Source organism: Bombus affinis, unplaced genomic scaffold (genome assembly GCF_024516045.1).
Source record: "Bombus affinis isolate iyBomAffi1 unplaced genomic scaffold, iyBomAffi1.2 ctg00000679.1, whole genome shotgun sequence".
In the NCBI taxonomy this organism is placed as follows: domain Eukaryota; kingdom Metazoa; phylum Arthropoda; class Insecta; order Hymenoptera; family Apidae; genus Bombus; species Bombus affinis.
In genome coordinates, this window is record NW_026109275.1 from 27,817 (window position 1) to 51,153 (window position 23,337).

Genomic DNA, 23,337 nt, shown 5'->3' on the forward strand with positions numbered 1-23,337 from the left:
TAGCTCTGTAACATAGAAAACCATAGGCGTCAGTTCTTCTTATTTCCTCTTTGATATATGTTTACTTTAATGTCACTTATTCAGACGCTTGATACATTGTCGGAATGAAATTTTAGTAATGTGCAAGTAATTTTGAGTAGATTAATAAAGTATAATAAGATATCAGATTCATGTACGTAGATTCAAGTGACATCAATCTTTATGTCTAGTATATACATGTGTATTGATCTATAAGTCAGTGTTAAAATAACAAATAAATGGCAGAAGAAGGAAAGAAGATTTCCTTCGGTTTTGCGAAATCTATTAAGAAACCTGTGTTAAAAAATGCTATTCCACAAGAAAAAAAGAAAGTTGATTACATTGAATGCCTTGATGAGAAAGGTATTAAAGTAATAGGGTGAGTTCAAAAAGTAAAATTTATAATCAAGAAACATATAACCTCAACCTAACCTATAAAAATCACCAATAGCGGAATATATATATTTGAAAACAATTTTTTTATTTCAATGAGGAAGAAAAAAAAGATGAACCTCTAATTATTCCATTACTAGGTTCAAAAACCTGGCATGATAGAATTCTTAATAAAATAGATGCAGACATTTTCCTTCCGAAGGCAGATAAGGAAAAGGTAGGAGACGCTAGTGTTAACGAGGCAAAATCAAAGCTATCTAATGGAAAAACATCGCCAATAATATCAATAAAGAAAGAGCCAGTTGAAGATAGTGAAAATAAAGTTGTTACTTTAGAAGAGCAAGCGACTAAAGAAATCATTGGGGAACTTAAGTCAAAGAATAAATATGAAACTAAAACAAATGATTTAACTTTACCTTTAGTAGAAGATGAATCATTAAGAGGCAAAGAACAGGTACGTTATCAACATATTGATGTGCAATGCACAGATGTATTACATTTGCATATTATAAATATCGTTTTGTATTTTTCAGTCTACGTTAGAAGATTATGAAAAAATTCCTATTGATGCTTTTGGTGTAGCAATGTTAAGGGGAATGGGATGGCAACCAGGAAAGGGAATTGGTTGAAATGAAAAGTATGAATTTTACTCTGGATTAAATTAATTATATGTATTTAATACATCACTTATTGGAAAGTAAACAGAGAACATCATTTTTTATTTCACAATCGTTTATTCTAACTATTACAGATTAGTAGCAGCTGTCATACCAGAATTACGACCAAAAGGTATGGGTCTTGGAGCAGACAAAGTAGCATTGCAGAAGAAAAATACAGATTTCAAAAAAGAAGAGGAAGAAGTTAAAATCGAGAAAGGAACATTTGTGAAAATTATAGCTGGAGAACAAAGTAATAATTATGGTCAAATAGAAGGATTCGATGATGATGCAGGAAGGCTCATAATAAAACTAGCTCTTGGTGGAAATATAATATCTGTAAATGAATTTATGGTACAGCCAGTGACTAAATCAGAATATTCTAAGAACTCAAAAGTTCAAAGTTAATATGAAGTGTTAGTTTTTCATTAAGGGACATTTAAGAAAATAAATTTGAATTGACATATACATATAAAGACATAATCGGACATGTAGAAAAACTAATTCAAGAGTATCTGTAAGTGTGTTGTTGCATGCAATTTTTTAAAGGTCCCTTCTATCTTTATATAAAATATGATAAATGTAGAGGTTTTAGATTTCAGTATTTTATGGGGTTAATTTCAGATACAAAAAAGTATGAGGAATATAAGGACAAGGAATCCAAGGGACTCAAGCAAAAGATGGATAGAAAAAGATCAATGTCCCCTGACCCCGAAGACGGTGAAGAACAAAAGTAGTAATAAAAGAAAGAAAATCGGAAGTACGATGCACAATAAGAACAAGTATGATAAAGTGGGGGATAAAAAATCAGAAAGACGAAAAAGGCGCTCCGAATCTAATGATGACAGCGATAGTGATTCTGAAAAGAAGAGACGGAGAGAAAGAAGTAACTCTAATAGTAATGATTCTTATAAATTAAAAAGATTGAAGAAGTCAAAGAAACGTAAGAAGTACGATTGCTCGTCTGAAAGATCAAGTAAAAAACGAGACGACGAGAAAGATCAAGATCTCGATCATTTAGTAGGCAGTAATATTTTCCAGGAACGTATTCGGTCATTTTACTTTCAAGATAAATTGTACAATTTTATTTATACAGATTTTATAATAAAGTGTATTTTTACAAAAGTATATTTCTTTTCTTACCCTTAACTGAAAATTACATTTAATTATAATATGTAATAATGTTTACAATTACATCAAAGTTAATGTCCTAAACTTTATCAATAATTATTAAAAATCCCCGCGTATTGCTTACGTAATGTTGATATCGAGTAATACCATACATAACCTCAAAGAACATTATGATACTTACGAACATGGTTAAACAAGTAGTGCGAACGATGTCGAGTAAGTATTCACTATGTATAAAGTATTTATAAATAAAAAGTATGGGAAATATATAACCGAGTGTATTTAACTTTTCCAACATTTTAGCATTTCGCTTGGCGTTGGTACAACTTCAAGTAAATGAAGTAAAAAGCAAAAATGTAGAGCGGGCAGTTTCCTACATTTCAAGCGCGAAAGAGCATAATGCTGATATTATCGCTCTTCCTGAATGCTTTAATTCACCATATGGAATACGTAATAATTTGTTTCTTTTTCTAATAATTTATTATATGTATAACAACTATATAGAAAAAAGTAAAAGTAGACAAATTACCTTAACGTTCATACTTCCATAAAGATTGTGAATTGACTCGAGAATATAGAATTTCCCCATTTTTATGATTATCGTGATTTTTGTATAAATATATTTTTTAAGATACTAATAATTAGATACTTATAAACTAGTATTATCAATTATTTTGTATTTATAATTCCACCTATAATAGTTAAAAATTAAAGTTAGTTAAAATCTAACTTTATGTTTCAAAAAGTACTAGCAAAGTCGTTAAGTAACAAGTCACTGGTACTGACCCAAATAGCATGATTGTAATTAAACATTTCTAAATATTCATTTTTCATCTTGAACCTGTAGAAACAATTTATTATATGTACTATTATCTAAGTAATTATATATTTAAGTAAATCTAAATATAAAATTTAGTTATTTTAATAATTTAAAAAATAAAAAATTGACAAACATTTCAACCTAATTTATGGTTGGAACAAAGGACAGTTATTTTTCATTAATTGAAATATTGCAATGCAGAATAGTTTCCAAAATACGCCGAGAGTATTCCTGATGAAACGGTGAAACGAGCGTTGCTTTATCGAAGGCAGCTAAGGAAAACAGCATTTATGTAGTTGGTGGTACGATACCTGAAATAGAGGGCGATAAATTGTACAATACCTGTACTATTTGGGGTCCCGATGGAACTTTGATAGCAAAACACCGGAAGGTAAATAATATACCTCCATGTGGCTTTGAAATTGAAAATATTGGGGTGGAGAAAGTGACTCTATCTAGGAATAATTTAGGAATATGCATATGTACATACGTGTACTATAACCAATTCTATAATTTAAAAAATATGTTATAGGTTTATAAAATACGTTTTGATACGAGAAACATACATTTTTGTCGTAATATAATATATAAATTTTTGTACAATATATTTGTTTTATAATATAAATTTTTCACATAGGAAAAAACTTATTTTTTCTTAAAAAATATTCCTTCTCAAATATTATTAAATGATAAAACTTTTTAATAAAAGAAAGTGATAAAAACGCTGTCAGTTATTAAATAAAAAACAATTAAAGTTTAGAAGTTCGTAACATTGATGTTAAATTACAAAAGTTACAGCAATAGAGTTAGCAACTATATTTTTATGTTATTAGGTACATCTATTCGACATCGACATTCCCAACAAGATTACTTTCCGAGAGAGTGATTCACTCAGTCCTGGTAATTCCCTAACAATGTTTGATGTGAAGGGCTGCAAAATAGGTATTGGCATTTGCTATGATATCAGATTCGAGGAAATGGCACGCATTTATCGGAACAAAGGTACAGTAGCTTAATCGAACAATACTTAACTAGCATGAAAGTAACTATCTTTCTTAAATATATTCTATATAAAATATAATCAATATAATCTGTAACTCTGTATAAAAAGGAGCTTAATTTAAAAAACCAGTATATTCGCTGAAAATGAAATAAATAAAAGAATTAGAAGCACGACAAGAGGACTGTTCTCGCATATTCATAAATTATGGAATATGGACTGTGCAGCTACAAAGTTAACTAAAATTCAGTGGTCTCGTATTTCCCATTTCTCTGTGTTAGGTTGCCAAATGCTGATATATCCGGCGGCATTCAATATGACCACTGGACCACTGCACTGGTCATTACTTCAGCGTTCCAGAGCGAATGACAATCAATTATACGTCGCCTGTATATCACCGGCTCGTGTTCCTTCAGCAAGTTATGTCGCATGGGGACATACACAGTTGACAAATCCCTGGGAGAAAATCCTTTATGATTTGGAAACTCAGGAAAATATGGTGGTCACCGATATCGGTAATTTCCAGCTTAACATTAAAAGCGAGAAATCCATGATGTAATTAACTTTTAGTCTCGTTGGTTCATCGATTTTGCCGGCTCCCTCTGTATTTGTTGAATTTATTAGCAAGCATTACTTATTACTTCGTATGTTTTTCTTTTCTCTCAGATTTGAAAGTTGTTGAGGAAGTAAGGGCTCAGATACCTACATTTTCTCAAAGACGTACGGATTTGTACGACACTGTCTATAAAAAGGAGTAACTCTACACTGAAACAGAAAATGTTTTCTTATAATATTTCTACTACAATACCGTTTTTTTTTTTTTTTTTTTTTTTTATGACTTATTACTAATTACTTATCATTTGTACTAAATGAATAACTCAATTAAGAAAACCAAAATGTTATAAATAATAATCTGTATATCTTGTGTATCAATATGTAATTGGATATTGTAATAATATTGGAATGTCTTTGATCAGGGATATGATAAAGAACACGCGAAGACTACGTTCTTTTGAACATCTTTAATATCCATCATTTATAACATTAAACATCTTTTTAAATATTTAGATAGATTAATACGTAACTCTTTATATATATAAACATTAATTTGAAGTTACAAGCTTAGAGAAATTGGTCGATTAATATTTATAGATCGGCTGTCTTGATGAAAGGCTTAAAGAAAGCAAAAACATAACAATGTCGCAAATATAATTTATAGTTTAACTTCTTTCTTGTATCTGTCTGCCTTTCACGATGTTTTACCAATTACAATAAGTAATTTCGACTTCTTTGCGCTCCGTTTTAACGCATTCGAGACCGAAAGAAATTCATATCAATCAGTAGGCATAATATATATAACTGTACATAATATATTATAGTATAACATAGTATATAATTTTATATTTTAAAAACATGAGGCATAAAATTTAAGATTGTCATCGACTTAAAATTAAAATATGAAAAGAATATTCCAGAGAGAGAAAAGCACAGTATCATTCTAACAAAACATTCAGATCGTACTGACACCCAGGAATCGTATTACAATAAAATCTCGGTCTCGAATGAATTAACACGAACGATTAACATGAAACACACTTGCGGCTTAAACACCTTCGATATCGAGGAAATTCAAACTTTACAAATAAAAGCAGCCTGTTCCTCTTTCCACCACAGACTCTCATACCATATCCGCTCTTATCCAGGCTTTTACTTGAAATCTCTGTCTATTTACAATTTAAATTTACCCGGACCACTCGTTGAGTCGGCAGCCCTTTATAAATATATAATGAACCCAGAACATATACCTGTGCCCCTAGCTGGTATCAGCTCTAGTAACGTTCATACCGGAACTTTCATACGACGCCAATTTGTCACGCGTGAACATCGATTCTTTCAGGGGTCACGGCTTTATGGGATTATATCCTTTAAAGTAATTAAAGTGATACTAATGATACAGAATTTTTTACAAATATTTAATATGTCCATAAAATAGGAAGTTTCGTGCTCTCTTATTTTATATTAATTATAAATTAGTAAGTTTTACATTTGTTATCTATAGATTTAATAAATTATTAAAATTCCATGAAGACATATTCTGGAACACATTAGAAGATTTTGCTGTAATTTACAACGGATGCTCCGAGTACGAACAGGCAGTAAACGAACAAATAGAAATTCAGGCTATTGTGGTAGTATAGCTCACGTGGGATTTTAAGCTCGAATTGGACTTAAACGTTACGATCGTCGTGAATAATTACGATATATACCCTGTACGACGAGCAGAGAATCTTAAATTATTAACGGCAATTCCTTTGTGCAAAGTGCAATTTTATTAACGGCCTGTAACGAATGAACGGCTCGTTTTGAATAAAGTTTACATTTAGAAAGTAAACACAGAAACACATTTTAAGAAACTAAGATATCGAGTTCTACTTGTAAACATCAAGTGCTCTTCGTTTGAGAAGATTACGAGTCTCTTCTTCGATAACGACATTAATTAAGAAGTTTCGATACCGTTTATGACATTAAGATCTCATTAGTAAAGTTATATCATTAAAATCTTACTGTTCCTAGAGAATATAATATAGTTAAAACTTCCAGAGGATCAACAGGTAAAGAAATTGTTGATAAAAGCATTGTTAGTGACAACTGACTGTAATCGATATCTGCTGGGTGAAGTTGTGTGTTCTGAGAATCTGTGTTAATGCAAGGATTCTGTTACAAATCATCAACTAAAGAGCCAGCGGGCACGTCCGACCGATCGATCGATACCACGAACCTCGAATGAATTAACGCTCAAGGTGGAACGGATTTAATAGATCGAGTGTTAGTGTAATTTGACACTTTGTTTACACTTGCTTTATGCAAACAAAGTTTGATGTTCTGAACTCGATGGTTATAAGATCTTATTGAAACTCCAGTATTTCACCCGCACGGTACGACACTTTGTTGATGATTGTCCTTGTATGTTGTTGATACTCCCCATCAGCCGTTAAATTTTGTTCGTCTATCGTACTTTTCTAGCCAGAGGTTTTCCCTGATGTTTTTCCCTACTGTCTAAGTCATCAGGTTTGCAGCTCGGGGAGGACAGATAATTCGGAATTTCCCAAAGGAAGGAGAGGTGCCGTCCGAGCCATAAAGGGACGGTCACTCAAAATGCCGAATAGATTCATTTAAATAATTATGAGAAACAAGTAAGTTTTGTAAGCACAAGTTTTCAAATGTTATAGTTTGAATCTGTTCTTATAATTTTAAAAAGACCTTACAGCCAGGATCTCTAAAAAATTCGATGAAAATTCTCATGAGACATCAATTGAAACAATTAAACGCAACAGAGAATGGGTATAATCATATAATTCCTCCCCATTTCAAAATTCATTCATATACATCGATTTTTGTTTTCATATTTGTTTTATGTGTGAAGAATATGTATTTATTGGCATCAAAATATTTTCTGTTTCAATTCCTGGTCATTTTAGATCGAAACTTCCAAATATCGTTGATTAAAAATTTTTTAATTTTTAAAATGAAAGGCACTAGTTATAGGACAAAAAGTTGTTTCAATTATTTGAACATTCTGCTTCATTCCTACAATAACATATTTTATTTTAAATGAAAACAAGAAACAATACTATTGTGTATAAGTTTAACGGAGTGACACAGGTGATTTGTAGCTAACACTGTAGCTAACATAGTTTCTGCAATATACCCTTTAATCGAATAGAAACAAGGGGATTTTAGAAATTTCTATTAACCGACAGTATTGTCAACAAGTTTTAACAATGACTGAAGGTTGCAAAATTAAATATAAAATGATCTATTAATAGCATATGCAGTGTTAAATTTGTAAATAAGCAGTTTATCTTTTAAGAATAACAAAGACACCAGAAAATAAAAATAAAGAATATTCTAATTATATTGCAAACTAACGAATAATGTAAAGAATTTATTTTTGTTATCTATATCACAGATTTTAGGTAAAATATTAATTTACTTATTATTAGGAGATTGAATTTGAAATATAATTATAATTTATAAGGGACACCTTTAAACTAGCAGATATTTGGTAGCAGTTCTCTAGCCTTTGTACAATATAACACAGTTCAGTTTAATTGAGTTTAATACCTTTGACCAGCCAGTTTCCAATTTCATTTATGGCATAATCTCCTGACAATTTCATACCCTTCGAAAGAAACACGATTTTCTATTATTGTTTTACAATCGCGGAATATGATCAGTGTTTCAATTAAGCTCCACTGTTTTAATTTCCCGTCTACGCACGATGTGGGTACACCGTTTTTTTGTTGTTTTTAGATACAAGTGACGAGAAATTATGAAATGATATTTTAAATTTAAACTGATTTCATTCATTGATTTATTGTAGCGACAATGGTAACTTGTTTAAATAAAGATTTTATAAATAAAATATTTAAGGTCTAAAATAATAAATTAACACATGTGAAAACATTAAAGCTGTTACCCTTATTCATGGTCTTGTTGGAACGTGTTTAACGAGCGTAACGTAGGCGTGAAAACGAAAACGTTGAGACTCTTGTGGCGTAAAAAGACTGAATTCCTCATAAAAATACAAGAAACGAATACAAGAAACGTGCACATAGTTTATTCTCGACCTTGGATACATAGAACCAAAAAAAAAAAAAGAAAAAAAAAATGGGTTTTCTGAAACTTTCGTTTCTCGTGATGAGTACTTTATGATGCAATAAAAAATTTTGTCTGAAAATTATACTCAAGATCAATTTCATGATCCATTTTCTCTAACAGATCTCCATCTTCCACAGCTATAACAAATAATTTTTTCACACTCTATACATTTAACATCGATTATAATTCTGATAATTGAAACACCGAACATCAATGTGTTTATTCACTACGCTAACACAGATAACAATTAACAACTTTGACAACTTCCTGGACACCCTGGGCAATAGATTCATAGCTGGATTCCTCGGCTGATCTCTCCTCTGATCATTCCCCCGTGATAGTAACATAAATGTCCCCTCCTATTGAACCCTTCACTTGTGCAGAGATCATAGAAGCAATCAGTCGCCTAAACCCCAAGAAAGCAGCAGGTCACCACCTAATAGGAAATAAAGCAATCAAGTAACTTCCGATAAAAGGGATTGCACTGGAAAAAAACAAGAGATTAAGAAAAAATTCTGAAAGAGACACAAATCAGTAGTATTATTTTATATTACGTTGCGAATTACTTTTCAAAGTAATTCGCAAGTAAGTAATTTCAAAGTATTTCAAAATATAGAATAAAAAAAATTAAAATATTACAATTACCATCAATAAGCTCAGCGTCCACATATGACTATGTGACACATAGTGATTGACGCTTCCAGATATGGGACTATGGTTCTGAAGTGAACCATTTCTGGGTGAGTCATCGACGGTAGTGACATTAAATTCGATCGGATCTTCTGTGGGGTTTAGGCATTCGATGTTGCAACATCTGCGTTCATACCGGAACTTCTTGCACTTCTGTAATAAAAAGAAATCGATTAATTGTACGGATCAATCGTCACTAGACTATTTGAAAATTCAGGTTATTCAAAGAATGAAAGAAGAAGGAATTGCTCCAATTCCACCATTGCTTTAGCAAAACTAGTATTTGAGAACCATTAGTCAAATATATTATAACACTAATACTAATACTAACGGTTTCACCGTCGAAAAGTGGATCTTTCTAGCATGTCTACGCAAATGAAGGTTGGAGGGGGGAGGGGGAGGGGGGAACTGTACATGCGCCAAACACCTTTACGTTCGTAATTTTTCACACAAATTTACAACTGTAGGGAAAAAATTATCTCTGATGTTTCAGATGTTAGAAATTGACAATATCGCATAACGGAATGCTGTGTTCTAGATATTCTATTTTTGTTACGAAAGTGGTACAAACGAAGTCCACTTAAGAATAGTACAACAAAATCGGTTGACGTTAGGTTATCATGCAGATATCGCGGCTTTTGCTTTGGAAAGCACGCAACTGCCAGTCTCGTCGTCCCTTGTAAACGAGAGAAAGATATTGTAATTGGTCGGGATTAACATAAAACTCGTCGCATGCGATCAGATGGCCTGAATGTTTAAAAAACGAGAGTAGAGTGCGTGCTACGTGGTTCTAACAGTTTAGGCGGAAACTAATTATTGTAACCGGAGCCGAGATATGTAGCGATATTACTTTCCTCGACAAAGCGTATAAGGTGAGGAAAGAATCGCGATAAGGTAGAACAAGAGACAGGAATTCTTTACGTAAAGCAGATCTGTCAACTAGATAGAGATCCTACAGCTATAACTACAGTGAATCCGTACTCTGGCGAATTGTCGTTTCACAAATAAAGCTTCTGAAAAACGGAATTCATAGAATATAACTGCTGTTGTAAGAATCTATATATCTGATTTTGCTGCCGTATTTGTCAGAACGTTTGTTTATCAAAAAAACGCATCCTCTGTAATCTTCTGTAGTTTAACAAGGCACAGTTAATAAAAGAGATAGAGCGTTAAACGGTGACGATTTAATCACAGTTAAATAGATATTGGTCTCTTTAGTTAAAATGCCCTATGATTTATTTGCATCATTTTTTTTCCATGCAATTTAAAATATTTAAATAAACAATATTTACCAAATATTCAAATATTTAAAGAAACAGTAGTCCATACAATATAATTTTATTTGATGGTTATTTGATATTTAATATTTTGGTTTACATACAAAATTGAAATTATACTTTGCTTGAGGACAAAAATTCTAATTGCATTCCTAACATATACCAATAATTATTGATCGAAATAGAAAGAACTGCAGGACTAGGAAGATTACTTAGCATCTTATATAGCCTGGCAAGGCTCGAACGTTTTATCTTCCTGTAGATTTTCTTTGCTTTTAGACTTTCCTTCCATTTCTCTGAATTGGTATCTTCTGTACACTATTTATAAAAGAAGAATAAATTACATGTTACATCCAAGTTACCAATCCAAATAATTTTAAGTAAGAAAAGAGATCTAATGCAGCAGTTTCCACTTAAATATAGATCCGACGATTATTTACGAACAAATAGTATAAATCTTTTAGCAATATGAAATTCGCAATATTTATTCAAATATTTATATTTATAGTACGCCATTAGCAAAGAAGACATGTTTGCGTGCGTTATCGATTTTACGCTTTTGCCACGCAAACATGGAAATTGCGATTCGAAATTGAATTTGCACTGGAAACGGTTGACGTTACGACATCAATAACATATTTCAAAAACACTGACGATATCATACGGAATCAGAGAGATTCTATGAGAAGTTAAACGCATAATCATCCTATTGTAAATAACAGGAACAGAAAGTACACAAGGAATAATACAGAATCATCCTATCATCCTATCCTATTATACAGGATTGCTTTGATTCGAGCTCAAACATAGGGAAATCTGAAAGAATTTTTCGCAGAATTTCCTTCCCCTTTGAATTAGCTTTTATACAGAACGACTTTAACCTTTTCAAGGAAATACCTATAGAGTGTGACGATCTATGATTTTAAATAGAGAGGTATATCTGAAAAGAGGTGGATGTAAAACGTAGCATATAAAACGTAGATCAAATCTTTATTCAAGGATTTTTTCTCTTCGCAGAGAATCAGGTTTTCAAGAACGATCGAATATGTATGCACTTGATTTACACGTGAAGTTGTCATTAAAAATATTGTTGCGTTTAAAAAGATAAATATTCATTTAAATTTAATGAAATTGTTAGTCCAATTGTTTTAAGCTTAAAGATATGTAGGTGTCACATTTATATATTGAAAACCTGGGAGCGGCATTAATTAACAAACCTAGTCACGCGCACACGTACTTTAAAACCATGCTTGAAAATCGATATTCCCTGAAACAATGCATCGTTCTGCGCTTCCAATTTATTTTCGCACGAAGAATCAGTCCATTCATCGTTGCCGTCACCATCGCTACTGTAATCTATATTACTCGAATAAATTCTATATCTTGATTGGAAAATCGCATATTTTAACGAACTTTCTGTGTTTTTTTTTTTTTTTTTCTATGATTTTAATTGGCAATTTCCGAAATTGAACTATAGCTTGAGAATAAACCGATAATATTTGAGGGTATATATACATACATCATGTTTTTGATGGGTTTTGTAGTAAAATAATTGTAGAAAAAGCAAACTTTTTAAGAAAAAATTACCATATTCGAGTAATAAATTATAGAAAATTACCAATGTAATTCAGCTAATTAGTGCCCCAGTTAATTTCGATGTTCACTACCACGCCACTTAAGAAGTGGTTTCGTGTCCGAGCGGATTTCCCCCACGTAAAGAAAAAAAGAAAAAGAAAAAGGAAAAAAAAAGAAAAAGAGAAAGGAAGAAAAAGAAAAAGAAAAAGGAAAAAAAAAGAAAAAGAGAAAGAAAAAGAAAACGAAAAAGAAAAAAAAAGTTAATTTGGATGTTATAAAATGTTATATAACCAAGAACTTATCTTCTACTTGGTAGTCGCATAAGAGAAGACCGAGCCATTGAATCGCTCAAATAGATTAGCTGATTCGCTTAACGTAATTTTACTTCCGATGACGTAAACAAGAGCAGAAAGTACACAAGTAATAATACAGAAATGTCAAATGTACAGAAGAATAAATTTCGTTAAATCATTAGCACGTAACATTTCCTTATAATTCCATTTGTGTATAGCAAAATAGCTTGTGTGCTTTCATGAATTATAATTGATATTTAGAAGCTTTCATGTAGGTAGATATATAACTCGTGTTAATTAGTAATTTAACAATACATCATGACAACATATCATTTTCGTTTCTTCGTTTATCTCGTTATGCGCGTAAACGAATGTGTAAATAAAGACATATAATCAACGATAACATGTAGTGGCAAACATGATAATTATCGACAAAGGAGAATATTGGTGAAATGATTGTGGGTGATTTCACTCGGTGTATCGGTACATAAACTTTGATAGACATTGCCGGTGGATTCGCTGTCGGTGAAATCGTGTCGATGAAATAATTGTCAGTGATTTAAAGATAACCCAATTTATTGATCTCCCCTTCATAGAGTTGTACGTCTCTCTATAAAACATATTCTACCTGGAAGGGCTGAAACATTTAGCTTAGTCACACTAAACTGGACTGGACTGCAAGTAAGAAGATTGAAATGCAAAATTCACGTGTGAGCGCAACGATTTAGATGGAAAGTTCGATAAGGCGATTATGTATATTAACCCGAAAGAAAGCTCATGGCTTTGCAACGCGTTACACGCAACACGGAATTTCCCTCGCTGAAATAATCCTATTACAACGATACGATTTTCCTTAACAGATCTCGCAATGTAATTCTCCCTCTACAACTTTTTATTAGGTTTGAAACACGAGAGTTTCGAAGCTCTGCAAAGTCTCGCGAATCTAGAAGTCGAGTTTCAACGTATTTTCGCTTCTTATTTTATAGCTGTTAATAGTTATTATCTCACTCTGCACGTACATCAAACGAGTACTTATGTAAATCCAAAGGAAACGGAAACAACCGAGAATAATTGAGGATAATTCGAATACGTACCGATTAGTAAAGTGTTTGGCAAAGAAAAAAAAAGGAAAATTGTATCGGAGAAATAGGGGAAAAACGGTGGCGTACATCAAGCAATCTTTATGGCTGTAATACATTTATTATTCATTTATGTTCATTTTCTATCGCGTAACAGACGTTGAAATAACGAGCATATAAATCTTGTATCGCTCGACCTGACTTTTCCCGATGGAAAAATATTCACCAGCCTGGGATCGTGCATCGCTAATTACTCCGTTCTACTTTTCGAACGCGTTTCCATCCATACAGGAAAGCAAGAAGGCAAACCCTATCGCACAGTCATGAAGAGATGCAAAAGCAAGAAACCAACCAACGACATGCCGATCGACATGGTGGAAGCAGTCCTACAGAGGCTATTCACCATGGGACACGGACCCTCCCATTACGAGGGCCGCGAAGAGGCAGAGACCGAAGAAGAAGGAGACATCAGCTTCAGCGTCGTCATCGGCGAAGGCGATGTCGTCGATGCCGCCGTAAGAATGAACACCAAGAAGGCTGCAGGAGTCGATGGAAGACTCCTGGACTGCTGGAAGCAGGAGCTGGAAGCAAGCTGGAACCAGACTGCTGGAAGACGGCCAGAGTAATACTGCTAAGGAAGCCGGGAAAGGATCCCAGTCTCCCTAACGCGTACCGGCCGATAAGCATACTCCCAGCCATGAGCAAGATCTGGGAAAAATGCTTTAAGAAGATCATCGAGAGATGCATCGGAACGGACCCGTTCCATCGGAGGCAGTATGGGTTCAGAAAGAAGAATTGGCTTAGCGAATACCGATAAGAACAGGAAGAAGCTGAAACGGGCACAACGAACGGCCCTGTGCATAACAACGACGGCATATCGTACCGTCTCCCACGCGGCACTTTGCGTGTTGACCGGAAATCTCCCGATCTACATAAAGATAAAGATGCTCGGAGAGACTTACGAGTGGAACAAGATCCATAAGACCAAGATCGGCGCGGATGACGGCAACGAGCTGAAGGGGGAACTGGAGGCGCAAGGAAATTAATACCGAGTGCGCTGCTATTTACCAAAAAGAAGATGGACATCGATCATCACAGCATGCAGCTGTTAACCGGGCATGGGAGTGTGGCGGCACTCGACACTAACTAGTGTCGGACGACGGCAGCGACATCTACAGCCCCCAGTGACAATTACAGCGGACCAGGCCCAACTACCACAGCTATCACGCACGTCCAATAAATATATAACGCACACACGGCCACCTCTACAGGAGTTTCGGTGTCTATAGAAAGAGGATTGGCAAGAGCAGCGACAGCAACTGTCTCGACTGTGGAGACCCTAACGACGATGCAGAGCACGCCCTCTTCACGTGCCCGAGGTGAACGGACAGAAGGATTGAGCTGGAGAACGCTCTTGGCGAGAAGATAGACGTGGACAATCTGATCGCCACGGTGACCGCCAAGAACGAGAGCTGGGATAAATTCAGGCAATTTCGCAAGACCGTCATGTCTCACAGGAGGGTGACAGCGAAGGCCTTGAAGGAGGCAAGGAGGAGAACGAGAGCAACAACAACTACGCGGAGCAGTGAAGGCAGAGATACAAGACAACAAAGAACCACAGAAGGAGATCAGCCCAGTATTCTGAACTAGCTGAGAAGATGACGAGAGCAATACTGAATATACAGAATAGCTGCCCGACGAAGAAGATACAACGGGGCATGAAAGGACAACCCTGATGACTGCCGACAGGTTTTACCGGGGTTGTCTGTCCTCAAAGCAAAGGAAAAAGGAGGAGGGGTTTTTAGTGGGTATGGCAACAACATCCGCCCGAGTCCCACATAACCCAGTGATGCGGATCACTGGGTATGCGTAACAGCATTTTCCCCTCCTCACGCAAAAAAAAAAAAAAGAAAAAAAACTATACACTCTATCAATTTTAAGTTGATAATTTCGTTATTATATAATTTTTCTTAGTCTAAACTGAATCCAGGAAGAAGAACTTTCATCCAATTACATACTTCATTAATTCATGAATTGTATTCGTTACCGTACGTACAAAAAGAAAGTTGACTGATATAAAAATTCAAAGGATAGAACTTCTAAGCTCGCGATTGGAAACAGATTCAGTTCAATGGTTTAATTTGCCATTTAATTGAATTCTCTGGCAATTTCAGCGAACTGTGGGCTTTAAAAGTGTCCCGCATTCAAACGCAAGACTTCTCCTCCACCTTTCTCTTTCTTTCAATTCCAACCTCAAGTAATTGACCTATTAATTCGACGATATATTTACATGCTCGCAAGGGATTCAAACAACTTCGTTGCGTTAAATTCGCAATTATAACCAACAGGAATGTCTCAATCAATGTGCAGCTCGAAACAAATAATAGATAATTAACTTTTCAATATAACGATTGATATGTTTGATGAAGAAAAATGTATGAATTTTTAAAAACGTCTCCTAGTACATTTAGCATTTTTATAGTAAAAACTTAGAACACACACGCACACATATACTATTCCATGAAATGATTTACACAGCTATGAGTCTAATCCTATCATATTATAAAGGGATGAACGAACTTTTCCTAATAAATATAACTTTATACAAAATCTTGTTTAAAAAAATTAGTTTTTTATTCTCATTAAATTAATTTAATATCAGAATATATAATTTTAGTCGTTATCAAAATTTTATGTCAAATGCGTTCATAGATATATATATAAATAAATGTCTAATCCTATGTATTTATTTCAACTGAAATCTTAACTTAAATATTTATTAACAATATTCTGACGAATATGCAATGAAAGATAAAAACAAGTTTATTTTTCCTATAGAATGTCTCATGCTTCTTACTCATTTTATGTTTCTCGTTGTCAGTGCGTAACTACTTATCAGCCGCATGAATGCTAAGTTTTACTACTGAGAAACGAAGAGACATATAGATGCAAATATACGCTATCTCGCGTGAAAAAACATCAGATACATTAACCAGAAGGAATATCCGATACATATAAAATTCATAGCGTAGTTATTTATACATACGGAATATTTCTTTCTGTATGAAATATTCTTTCTTCTGAATTCTTATTATAAATGTATGTCCATTTCCTACCTTAAAATGTCTCTCCTTTGAAAAACTCCATTTAAATATAACGATCAACAAAATATTACCAATAAAAATATTGAAACGAGATGCTGAAAGAACCTTTTAATGAAGTACAAATGATTATTTCAACTTTAATTCTGTTAAATTTGAATTGAATCATTTATAAACCGAACAGGTGTATAAAATTTTATTGCGTAAAAATCGTGAAGCTGAAAATTAGGAACGAATAACGAATGAGTAACCTAGTTTCATTAAAAGGTACGTGTACGCCGATCCGTGTAACAACTTCGACACTCCAATTATTATAAAGCATGTATCCTTCAGAGATTTTTTGCGCGAACGCAAGATACCTTTTACACGTGCAACTGAATAAGTGGAACGTGATTTTCGATATTTCTTCTTGTAGAACTTGTAACAACGTAACTGTTTCACGAATATTTTCCCTGACACTTTTACAACGATGCGTAGAAATCTCCTTTTATAATTAATAATTTCAGCATTTCTCTGAACAGTTTCGTTGCGATTAAAAAATATACAAAGCTTACGACGTGCTTGTTTAAAAATATTTATATGGAACAAGATTTCGAATTTGTCGCATCAATCGCGATCTCAGCAGGTGTAAATTAATTCGTTCTAATGAACGAATAAATTAAACGACTCGTGACAAAAATTATCCCTGTCCATGTTTGTCTTTCTAAAACTAATTCAAGGCGAGTTAAATGAATCGCTGTGTACCCTATTCGCGCAGCATGTGTTTTAACGACCAGCATGCAAGCGTTAACGGTGTACTTTAGTTTCTCATGGTTGTGTTAAGCTGGTTGCTCTTAGAATGAGCATATACTTACCGCAGGAATTGAACAGCGGAGACGCCCGCAAGATGTTGACTTCGAATTGTAACATATGCAGTGTATGCAAATCCAAGGTCCCGGCACATACATCTGTCCATGTAAGACAGATCGTCCTTCGAAATCAGTACAGTTTCCTCCTAAATGCACTGAAAACGATTACCAGCGTCAATATCTTTGTCACTCGACAATCGTACGCGCAGTTACGCTAACCGTTTTAACGCCACGCAGCGTGATCACTCTATTCGCGTACCGTGGTAAATTGTGCCACGATGTATGGTCACGATCATTAATTCGCAACGCGCTCAAGCGTGCTCGTCGCGAGTCATATCAGAGTTTCCTCTCGTAATTACTCGTTTTTCAAATAATCATAAACCAAATAAAAAAAAAAACCAATATAAAAAATTACCTCTTGAATCGGAAAACCAAATCCTGCATTATAGAATGTTATCACACAAACGAAACGCAGAGCATAAATATTTCGCAAACTTTTGAGTGTTTGTTGTAACGCTTCCAGTATAACCGATGAAATGAAGCGCGAGCACGTCGAACGGTATATTTCGATGAAAAAAACAGGATGAAAAAGGGCAGCGCGATCGCGTCGATCGGTACTACTCGCAAATAAATAAACGAAGCGCTATCGCGCTGCACAGCACAAACCGATACGGAGTCTTGAAACATCCGACACTAAAACGGTTAATAACATTACGAAAACGACCGTACCAGGAAATTTTTGTTCAACGGATCCGCATTGCGGCTATCACGATGCTCCTTCGTTGCATCGATGCTTCATCGATGAGATTAAAGCACCGTTGAAATAGGTTATTCGATTTCTTACATGGGCAAAAAGTTTTTATATCGTGTTTGCTGTTTTACTTCGCAAGTGTGCTTTACAGTATACGTTAGAACTCCAAGTCGAGCTATCCGAGTTAAAGTCTCTTGAAACTTAAAACGGCACTTAAAGGATATAGGTATAATAGAAGGTTCGTTTAAAATTCAAAAGTGTATATACGTACATATACATTTGAATAAAAATAGCGGATAATCTCAAGTAAAAAAGTAGGTTCGTGTTAGTAAAATGGTTTCAAAATACTTGTCAAAAGTCAAACGACTTGACTAATTAAGAATGGATGTAAGAGATTGAAAGCAAAGGGCATCTAAGAGTATCAATTAAGTAACAAACTCACGGTGACAAAGAGGTTTTCACTCGCTCGAATTCAAATAAATCGGTTAATTTGAGCGAAACTTTAGGTGCACGAGAAGCGACACGCGTCCTCAAGGACTACGAAGGTTCTACTCGAACGAATGAAAACTTTTCTCTGGCCCGGTGTGTATACACAAGACGTGCGAATTTAAAGTGCAGATTGTATTAATTGAAATAATTGGTTGGTTTGATCAAATTAATCGTTTTAAGCTGAAATGACGAAGGTCATCCAAGTAATTGATGTCCACTGTAATTATTTGTTAATCGCGCGTGGAATCGGAACGATTCGACCTCGTTCCAACGCGAATCGTTACTAAGGCAGAGACGGCAATTAATAATTGTCGCGTCATTTGTTCGATCGTGTTCACAAATTCAAATACGGCTGAGTGGCGAAAACCATTTATAACACGTCCCGTACCGCGTAGGTCGTATACATATCTCAGGATGAATTTTTCGTACTTCGCCGCATATATTCTCCATGTCAGACATACCATAAAATATTTCGTGCAATCGCGTATTCCTGTCTAATGTCAGGAATTCTCTTTCCATAGGTCTGCGTTTTCCATATTATCTATTTTGCTTATCAGTAAACATTCTTACAATTTGTGATTAATACTGTACGTACAAGAACGTTAAGTTTTTGACGTTGTAATATTTCACATGAAATAATAATGGCTGTATATCGACTAACTTATTAATTAATTAAATTCGTGTATATCAAGTTTCCTATCATTTAATACTTTCGTGTAACTACAGAGATTTGATACTATGAAATGAAATATAAAACTTGGTAAAAAAACGCGCTTCGTTAGGAAATGAGGGTAATGATGCAAATATTTTTTGTAGCCATTATATAGAATTTCGATGGTATAATTAATCAGTATCAACTTACCAGCCCCTGACGGGAAGAAAGTGACGAAAATAACCTGCAAGCAGATGAGAATTGCAAGTATTTTCGAGTACAGGTCCTTCATGGTTGTAAAAGATCAGGGGATGTTGTCGCTCTAGAATAGGCGAAAATCAGCTGTTTCAATAACTGCTTTGTGGGCACTGGAGTGCGTAGACCAGAAATATCTGCGACAAAAATCAGAATACATTTGTTTTCACATGATTCGATCAATTTTGTGTAGGACTAAGCTGATTGAACCTAACACGGGATAATTGTCCAACTTACGACCTTAACAAGCCCGCTTGATTCTCTATAAGTGCTTGAAATTGATGCTTGTATTCTTTCCAGATTAACAAGCTTTGCCCCCCCCCCAACCCCCTCCCTCTCTATTTCCTTAGATCGAGTTAGACTGCCACAACATATTATCTTTCTTCTTTTCTTTTCTTTTTTTTCGATCTTTTAAAGCCTTAAATCGCTGGTTATTATAGTGTATACATTCAATTACTCTGTAAGTCGTAAGTACATGTTTTACGTTATTTTTTATTTTCCAGCTAAATTCCACAAAAACAAGAAATATACTTCCAACGTGTTTTCACGTGTCTCTAGCAAAGATCTGAAAAACAAGTTGCGGCGCAATTTAAAACGACAAATAGCACCGTGTGTCTCGTTGTGGCAACGCACGCTTCGTCAGCTTTTTAAAAGCGCTCTCTGTCTGCTTTTTTCTCTCTTCACCGCCTATTCGTTTTTTCTTAACGAGTGAAACCGTTTTTACGAGGACGGGAGCACAGAAATGACGTACTGGCAATTCTGTTTCGTGATGACACAAGCAGCCCGGTTTCAGTGAATTAAACCTGGCCCCAAGCTTCCAATTATCTCTCCCTTCCTTTCCTTTATTTTTCCCTTCTATATCGAGTTTCAGGTTTTCTAAATTTCCATTACAATCAACTATGGCTTTTCTCTATTTTATATGTTAGCCGATGATTCATGGCAAAAACGTCGGCTGTAAAAATATTTGGAGTTGCAACAGCAACAAGTGTGTTTTCTCAAACAGAAAATATTGGAAGCGTACTCGTTGGCAAAACAGTTCACGGATAGTTCGTCCTCTGCTTGTTATTTGTTTCAATACCGTTAGCAAATAAATTCATGAAACATAGTGGTGTCGCATAAATTGAAAATAAAAGCTTTGCGTATACTTGGCAGTTGAACTTTGGCTATTATACGTATGTTATATATGTAGTATCGTGGACAAAAGGCCTAAGATATCTGCCGAACCATAAACAATGCCGCGAGAGCCGCGGCATCGTCGGGTACATCAATGTGTCGTCGGTTCTTTTTAAGTGGATAGTTTCGTGGAAAGGGCCTGCGTGACTCTGGCCACGGGCGTTTCGGGACACGTGTCCGATAGGACGGGAAAAGACAAAGAGACGCTAAAGGCAGTGTTAGTTGAGAAGCCGGAGAAGACGGATGCAAAAGGTGTGCAGAGTGTGACTTGAGAAGCGAGAGCGAGCGAGTGTAGAAGCGGAAGAGTGTGAATCGGGAAGTCGGAAGCCGTCTATGAGAATAAGACGTACGACAGCATCGTAATCATTTCGTTGCTTCGAACATTATTTATTAAATCAAAACATCATTACTTGTCCTTTCCTCTAAGACCCATTAAGATACTACATATATATATATATATATATATAGAAGATTGCTTAGAATTTGGAGCTTAATAACATATGTCAAAATCATTGACATTAAAGAAGGTGAACCTTACTTACGAAATTTCCTTCCGTCAAATGATACATAAAAATTGAAAAAAATAATATACATAGTTTTGACTTTCTTCCGCATTATAATTTGAATCACTCGATTTATTCGACTAAAGATAATCAAGCAATAACCTCACTTTACACGTATTCTCATCACGTGAAATAGATCACATCAGGGATTTTCAAAAGTCGATGGAATATTAATGGCGATTAATTATTTATGGATGTATTCTGCACGGTTAAAGCAATCGCCTAGTGAATTATCGAGTTCCAGGAATATGAGCGGTAAACAGGATTGCAGCTATAAATGACTCTCTAACGTGTATATTAGAGATGAATTTGATCATTTATCCTCATAATATGAAATACGCTTTCAAGTGGAAATCATAATTAACAATTTCTGGCAGCGAAAAGTAAATAAATCGATACGTTTAAATCAATATTAGAATTTCTTAATATTTTTATCAAATATTTTTATCAAATATTTTAACATCGTAGAAGTGTCGTTGGAGAGAAATATTAGGTTGTTCCAAAAGTTTCTTTCGGTTTATAAAGAAATGATAGATGTACGATATTTTTTGCATTATATTATTTTATTCAATTATGTGCGATCCACCTTTCTCCAATTTAATATAAAATAACATAAAACAAAAAATGCTGTGTATCTATCATTTCTCTATAAAACGAAAGAAAATTTTGCGAAAATATAATAGAAATTTAGCTTTAACACAATATAAAAATGGATTGTTATGCCCCTAGGAGATAAGAACAATATGATTAATATTAATAATGAATACGTTAACGTAACGAAAAGCAGCTTTTGCAGAAGGCTATAACCTGAAAATGTTTACTAAAGAATGATAACATGAATTTTCTTAAGTACCCCATTTGATACTTAATCTGCTTTGTAAATACTGTACGTCCTAACTTTGAAAGAATGCAATTTTAGCCAGAATGTTTCAAATTACCTAGCCGTATTGTTTCCTTGTAATGTAATTTATATTTACATTATCTCGCGTAATTCTTTCCACTTTATTGACTTCTAAACGTTAATGTAATATAATTTTTATAATATAATTTTAATCGAAGTTATTTAAAATTTGTAGTATCTCATCCCTACTAGAATAATATTAACAAATGTGCAGAGCTCAAGTCGAATAACACCGGCTCAGATAAATGATCATCAAACTTACTTTTGTTATCGTCGATGTCAGTGATTTTGAACCAGCCAACGTCCATGGCAATCAATATTATTTAGCCGGTCTTAACGCAATGTAAAAAGCAAAAAAAAAGAGGAAGGAAGGAACAGGGAAGCAAAGAGATAAAACGAATTTTTCATTTTCTCGAAACTAGATCGAGTTTCAAGCTGCTCGTAAAAGAGTCTGTAGCCAATCCGACTAAATTCGACGAACCGCGCTTGAAAATTCCCAGAGAACTGTGATAACCATCGAAATCTGTACAATTTGTCGATTCATCGCTTGATTAAAAAATGGAACAAAATGAGGCTGATCAGCCGGCCTTTCAACTTCTAATGATCCCTATCGTTTTACCCTAGGTTGAATGCTACGATATAAGCCGAAACAGCTATAAGTAGGGTTCACGTGATTGCCGCCATCTATTATTCACGCGTTACACATTCGCCAGACAGACGCGTCTAACGGTTGACATTGTTTTCTACCCTCAGTTCCAACGCAATTACGTTGCTACGTGCAATCAAGTCTCGAGTGAAGCTAATGATAAGTTGTTGTTCGATCCTACACAATTACTAAAATTATTCAAATTAAACTAATTTAGTCTAAAAAAACAAGTAATTTCGTTATATATTTCCTTTCATAATAAGCCATGGTTGGAATATAGTAGCTGACGAAAATATTCGTATATTTGTAGAAACATTTTAGGGCTGTATTATGCATAACGGCACTATAGAATTAATACTGTAAC

The 23,337-nt window shown here is 34.4% G+C and overlaps 1 protein-coding gene and 2 long non-coding RNA genes across 14 annotated transcripts in view; 2 read left to right on the forward strand and 1 right to left on the reverse strand.

Moving 5' to 3' along the window:
• Window positions 1-8,972, forward strand: part of LOC126928212 (uncharacterized) — a 32,235-nt gene extending 23,263 nt beyond the window's left edge. Inside the window, exon 2 of the long non-coding RNA XR_007716443.1 lies at window positions 8,681-8,972. This is a non-coding gene — a long non-coding RNA (uncharacterized LOC126928212). The remainder of the gene's footprint in view (window positions 1-8,680) is intronic.
• LOC126928209 (omega-amidase NIT2-like) lies at window positions 1,034-5,686 on the forward strand. 12 transcript variants are annotated; one of them, XR_007716435.1, is made up of 7 exons: window positions 1,034-1,048; window positions 1,163-1,421; window positions 1,692-2,414; window positions 2,502-3,075; window positions 3,220-3,409; window positions 3,852-4,020; window positions 4,300-5,686. XR_007716435.1 is itself a non-coding variant. In XM_050744036.1 (5 exons), the coding sequence occupies exons 3-5, from the start codon at window positions 3,933-3,935 to the stop codon at window positions 4,774-4,776; spliced, it is 414 nt and encodes a 137-aa protein (XP_050599993.1). In that variant the 5' UTR covers window positions 2,441-2,648; window positions 3,220-3,409; window positions 3,852-3,932; the 3' UTR covers window positions 4,777-5,686. The 12 variants fall into 12 exon arrangements, 3 of the variants coding, with proteins under 3 accessions (XP_050599993.1, XP_050599995.1, XP_050599994.1); XR_007716434.1 differs by having other exon boundaries at window positions 2,502-2,999; XR_007716433.1 differs by having other exon boundaries at window positions 2,502-2,648.
• An 8,071-nt stretch (window positions 8,973-17,043) lies between the features above and the next one.
• Window positions 17,044-18,495, reverse strand: LOC126928213 (uncharacterized). Its single transcript, XR_007716444.1, has 2 exons — window positions 17,550-18,495; window positions 17,044-17,440 (listed from the first exon to the last, which is right to left on the reverse strand). It is a non-coding gene; the product is annotated as an uncharacterized LOC126928213 (long non-coding RNA).
• Window positions 18,496-23,337: the final 4,842 nt, after the last annotated feature.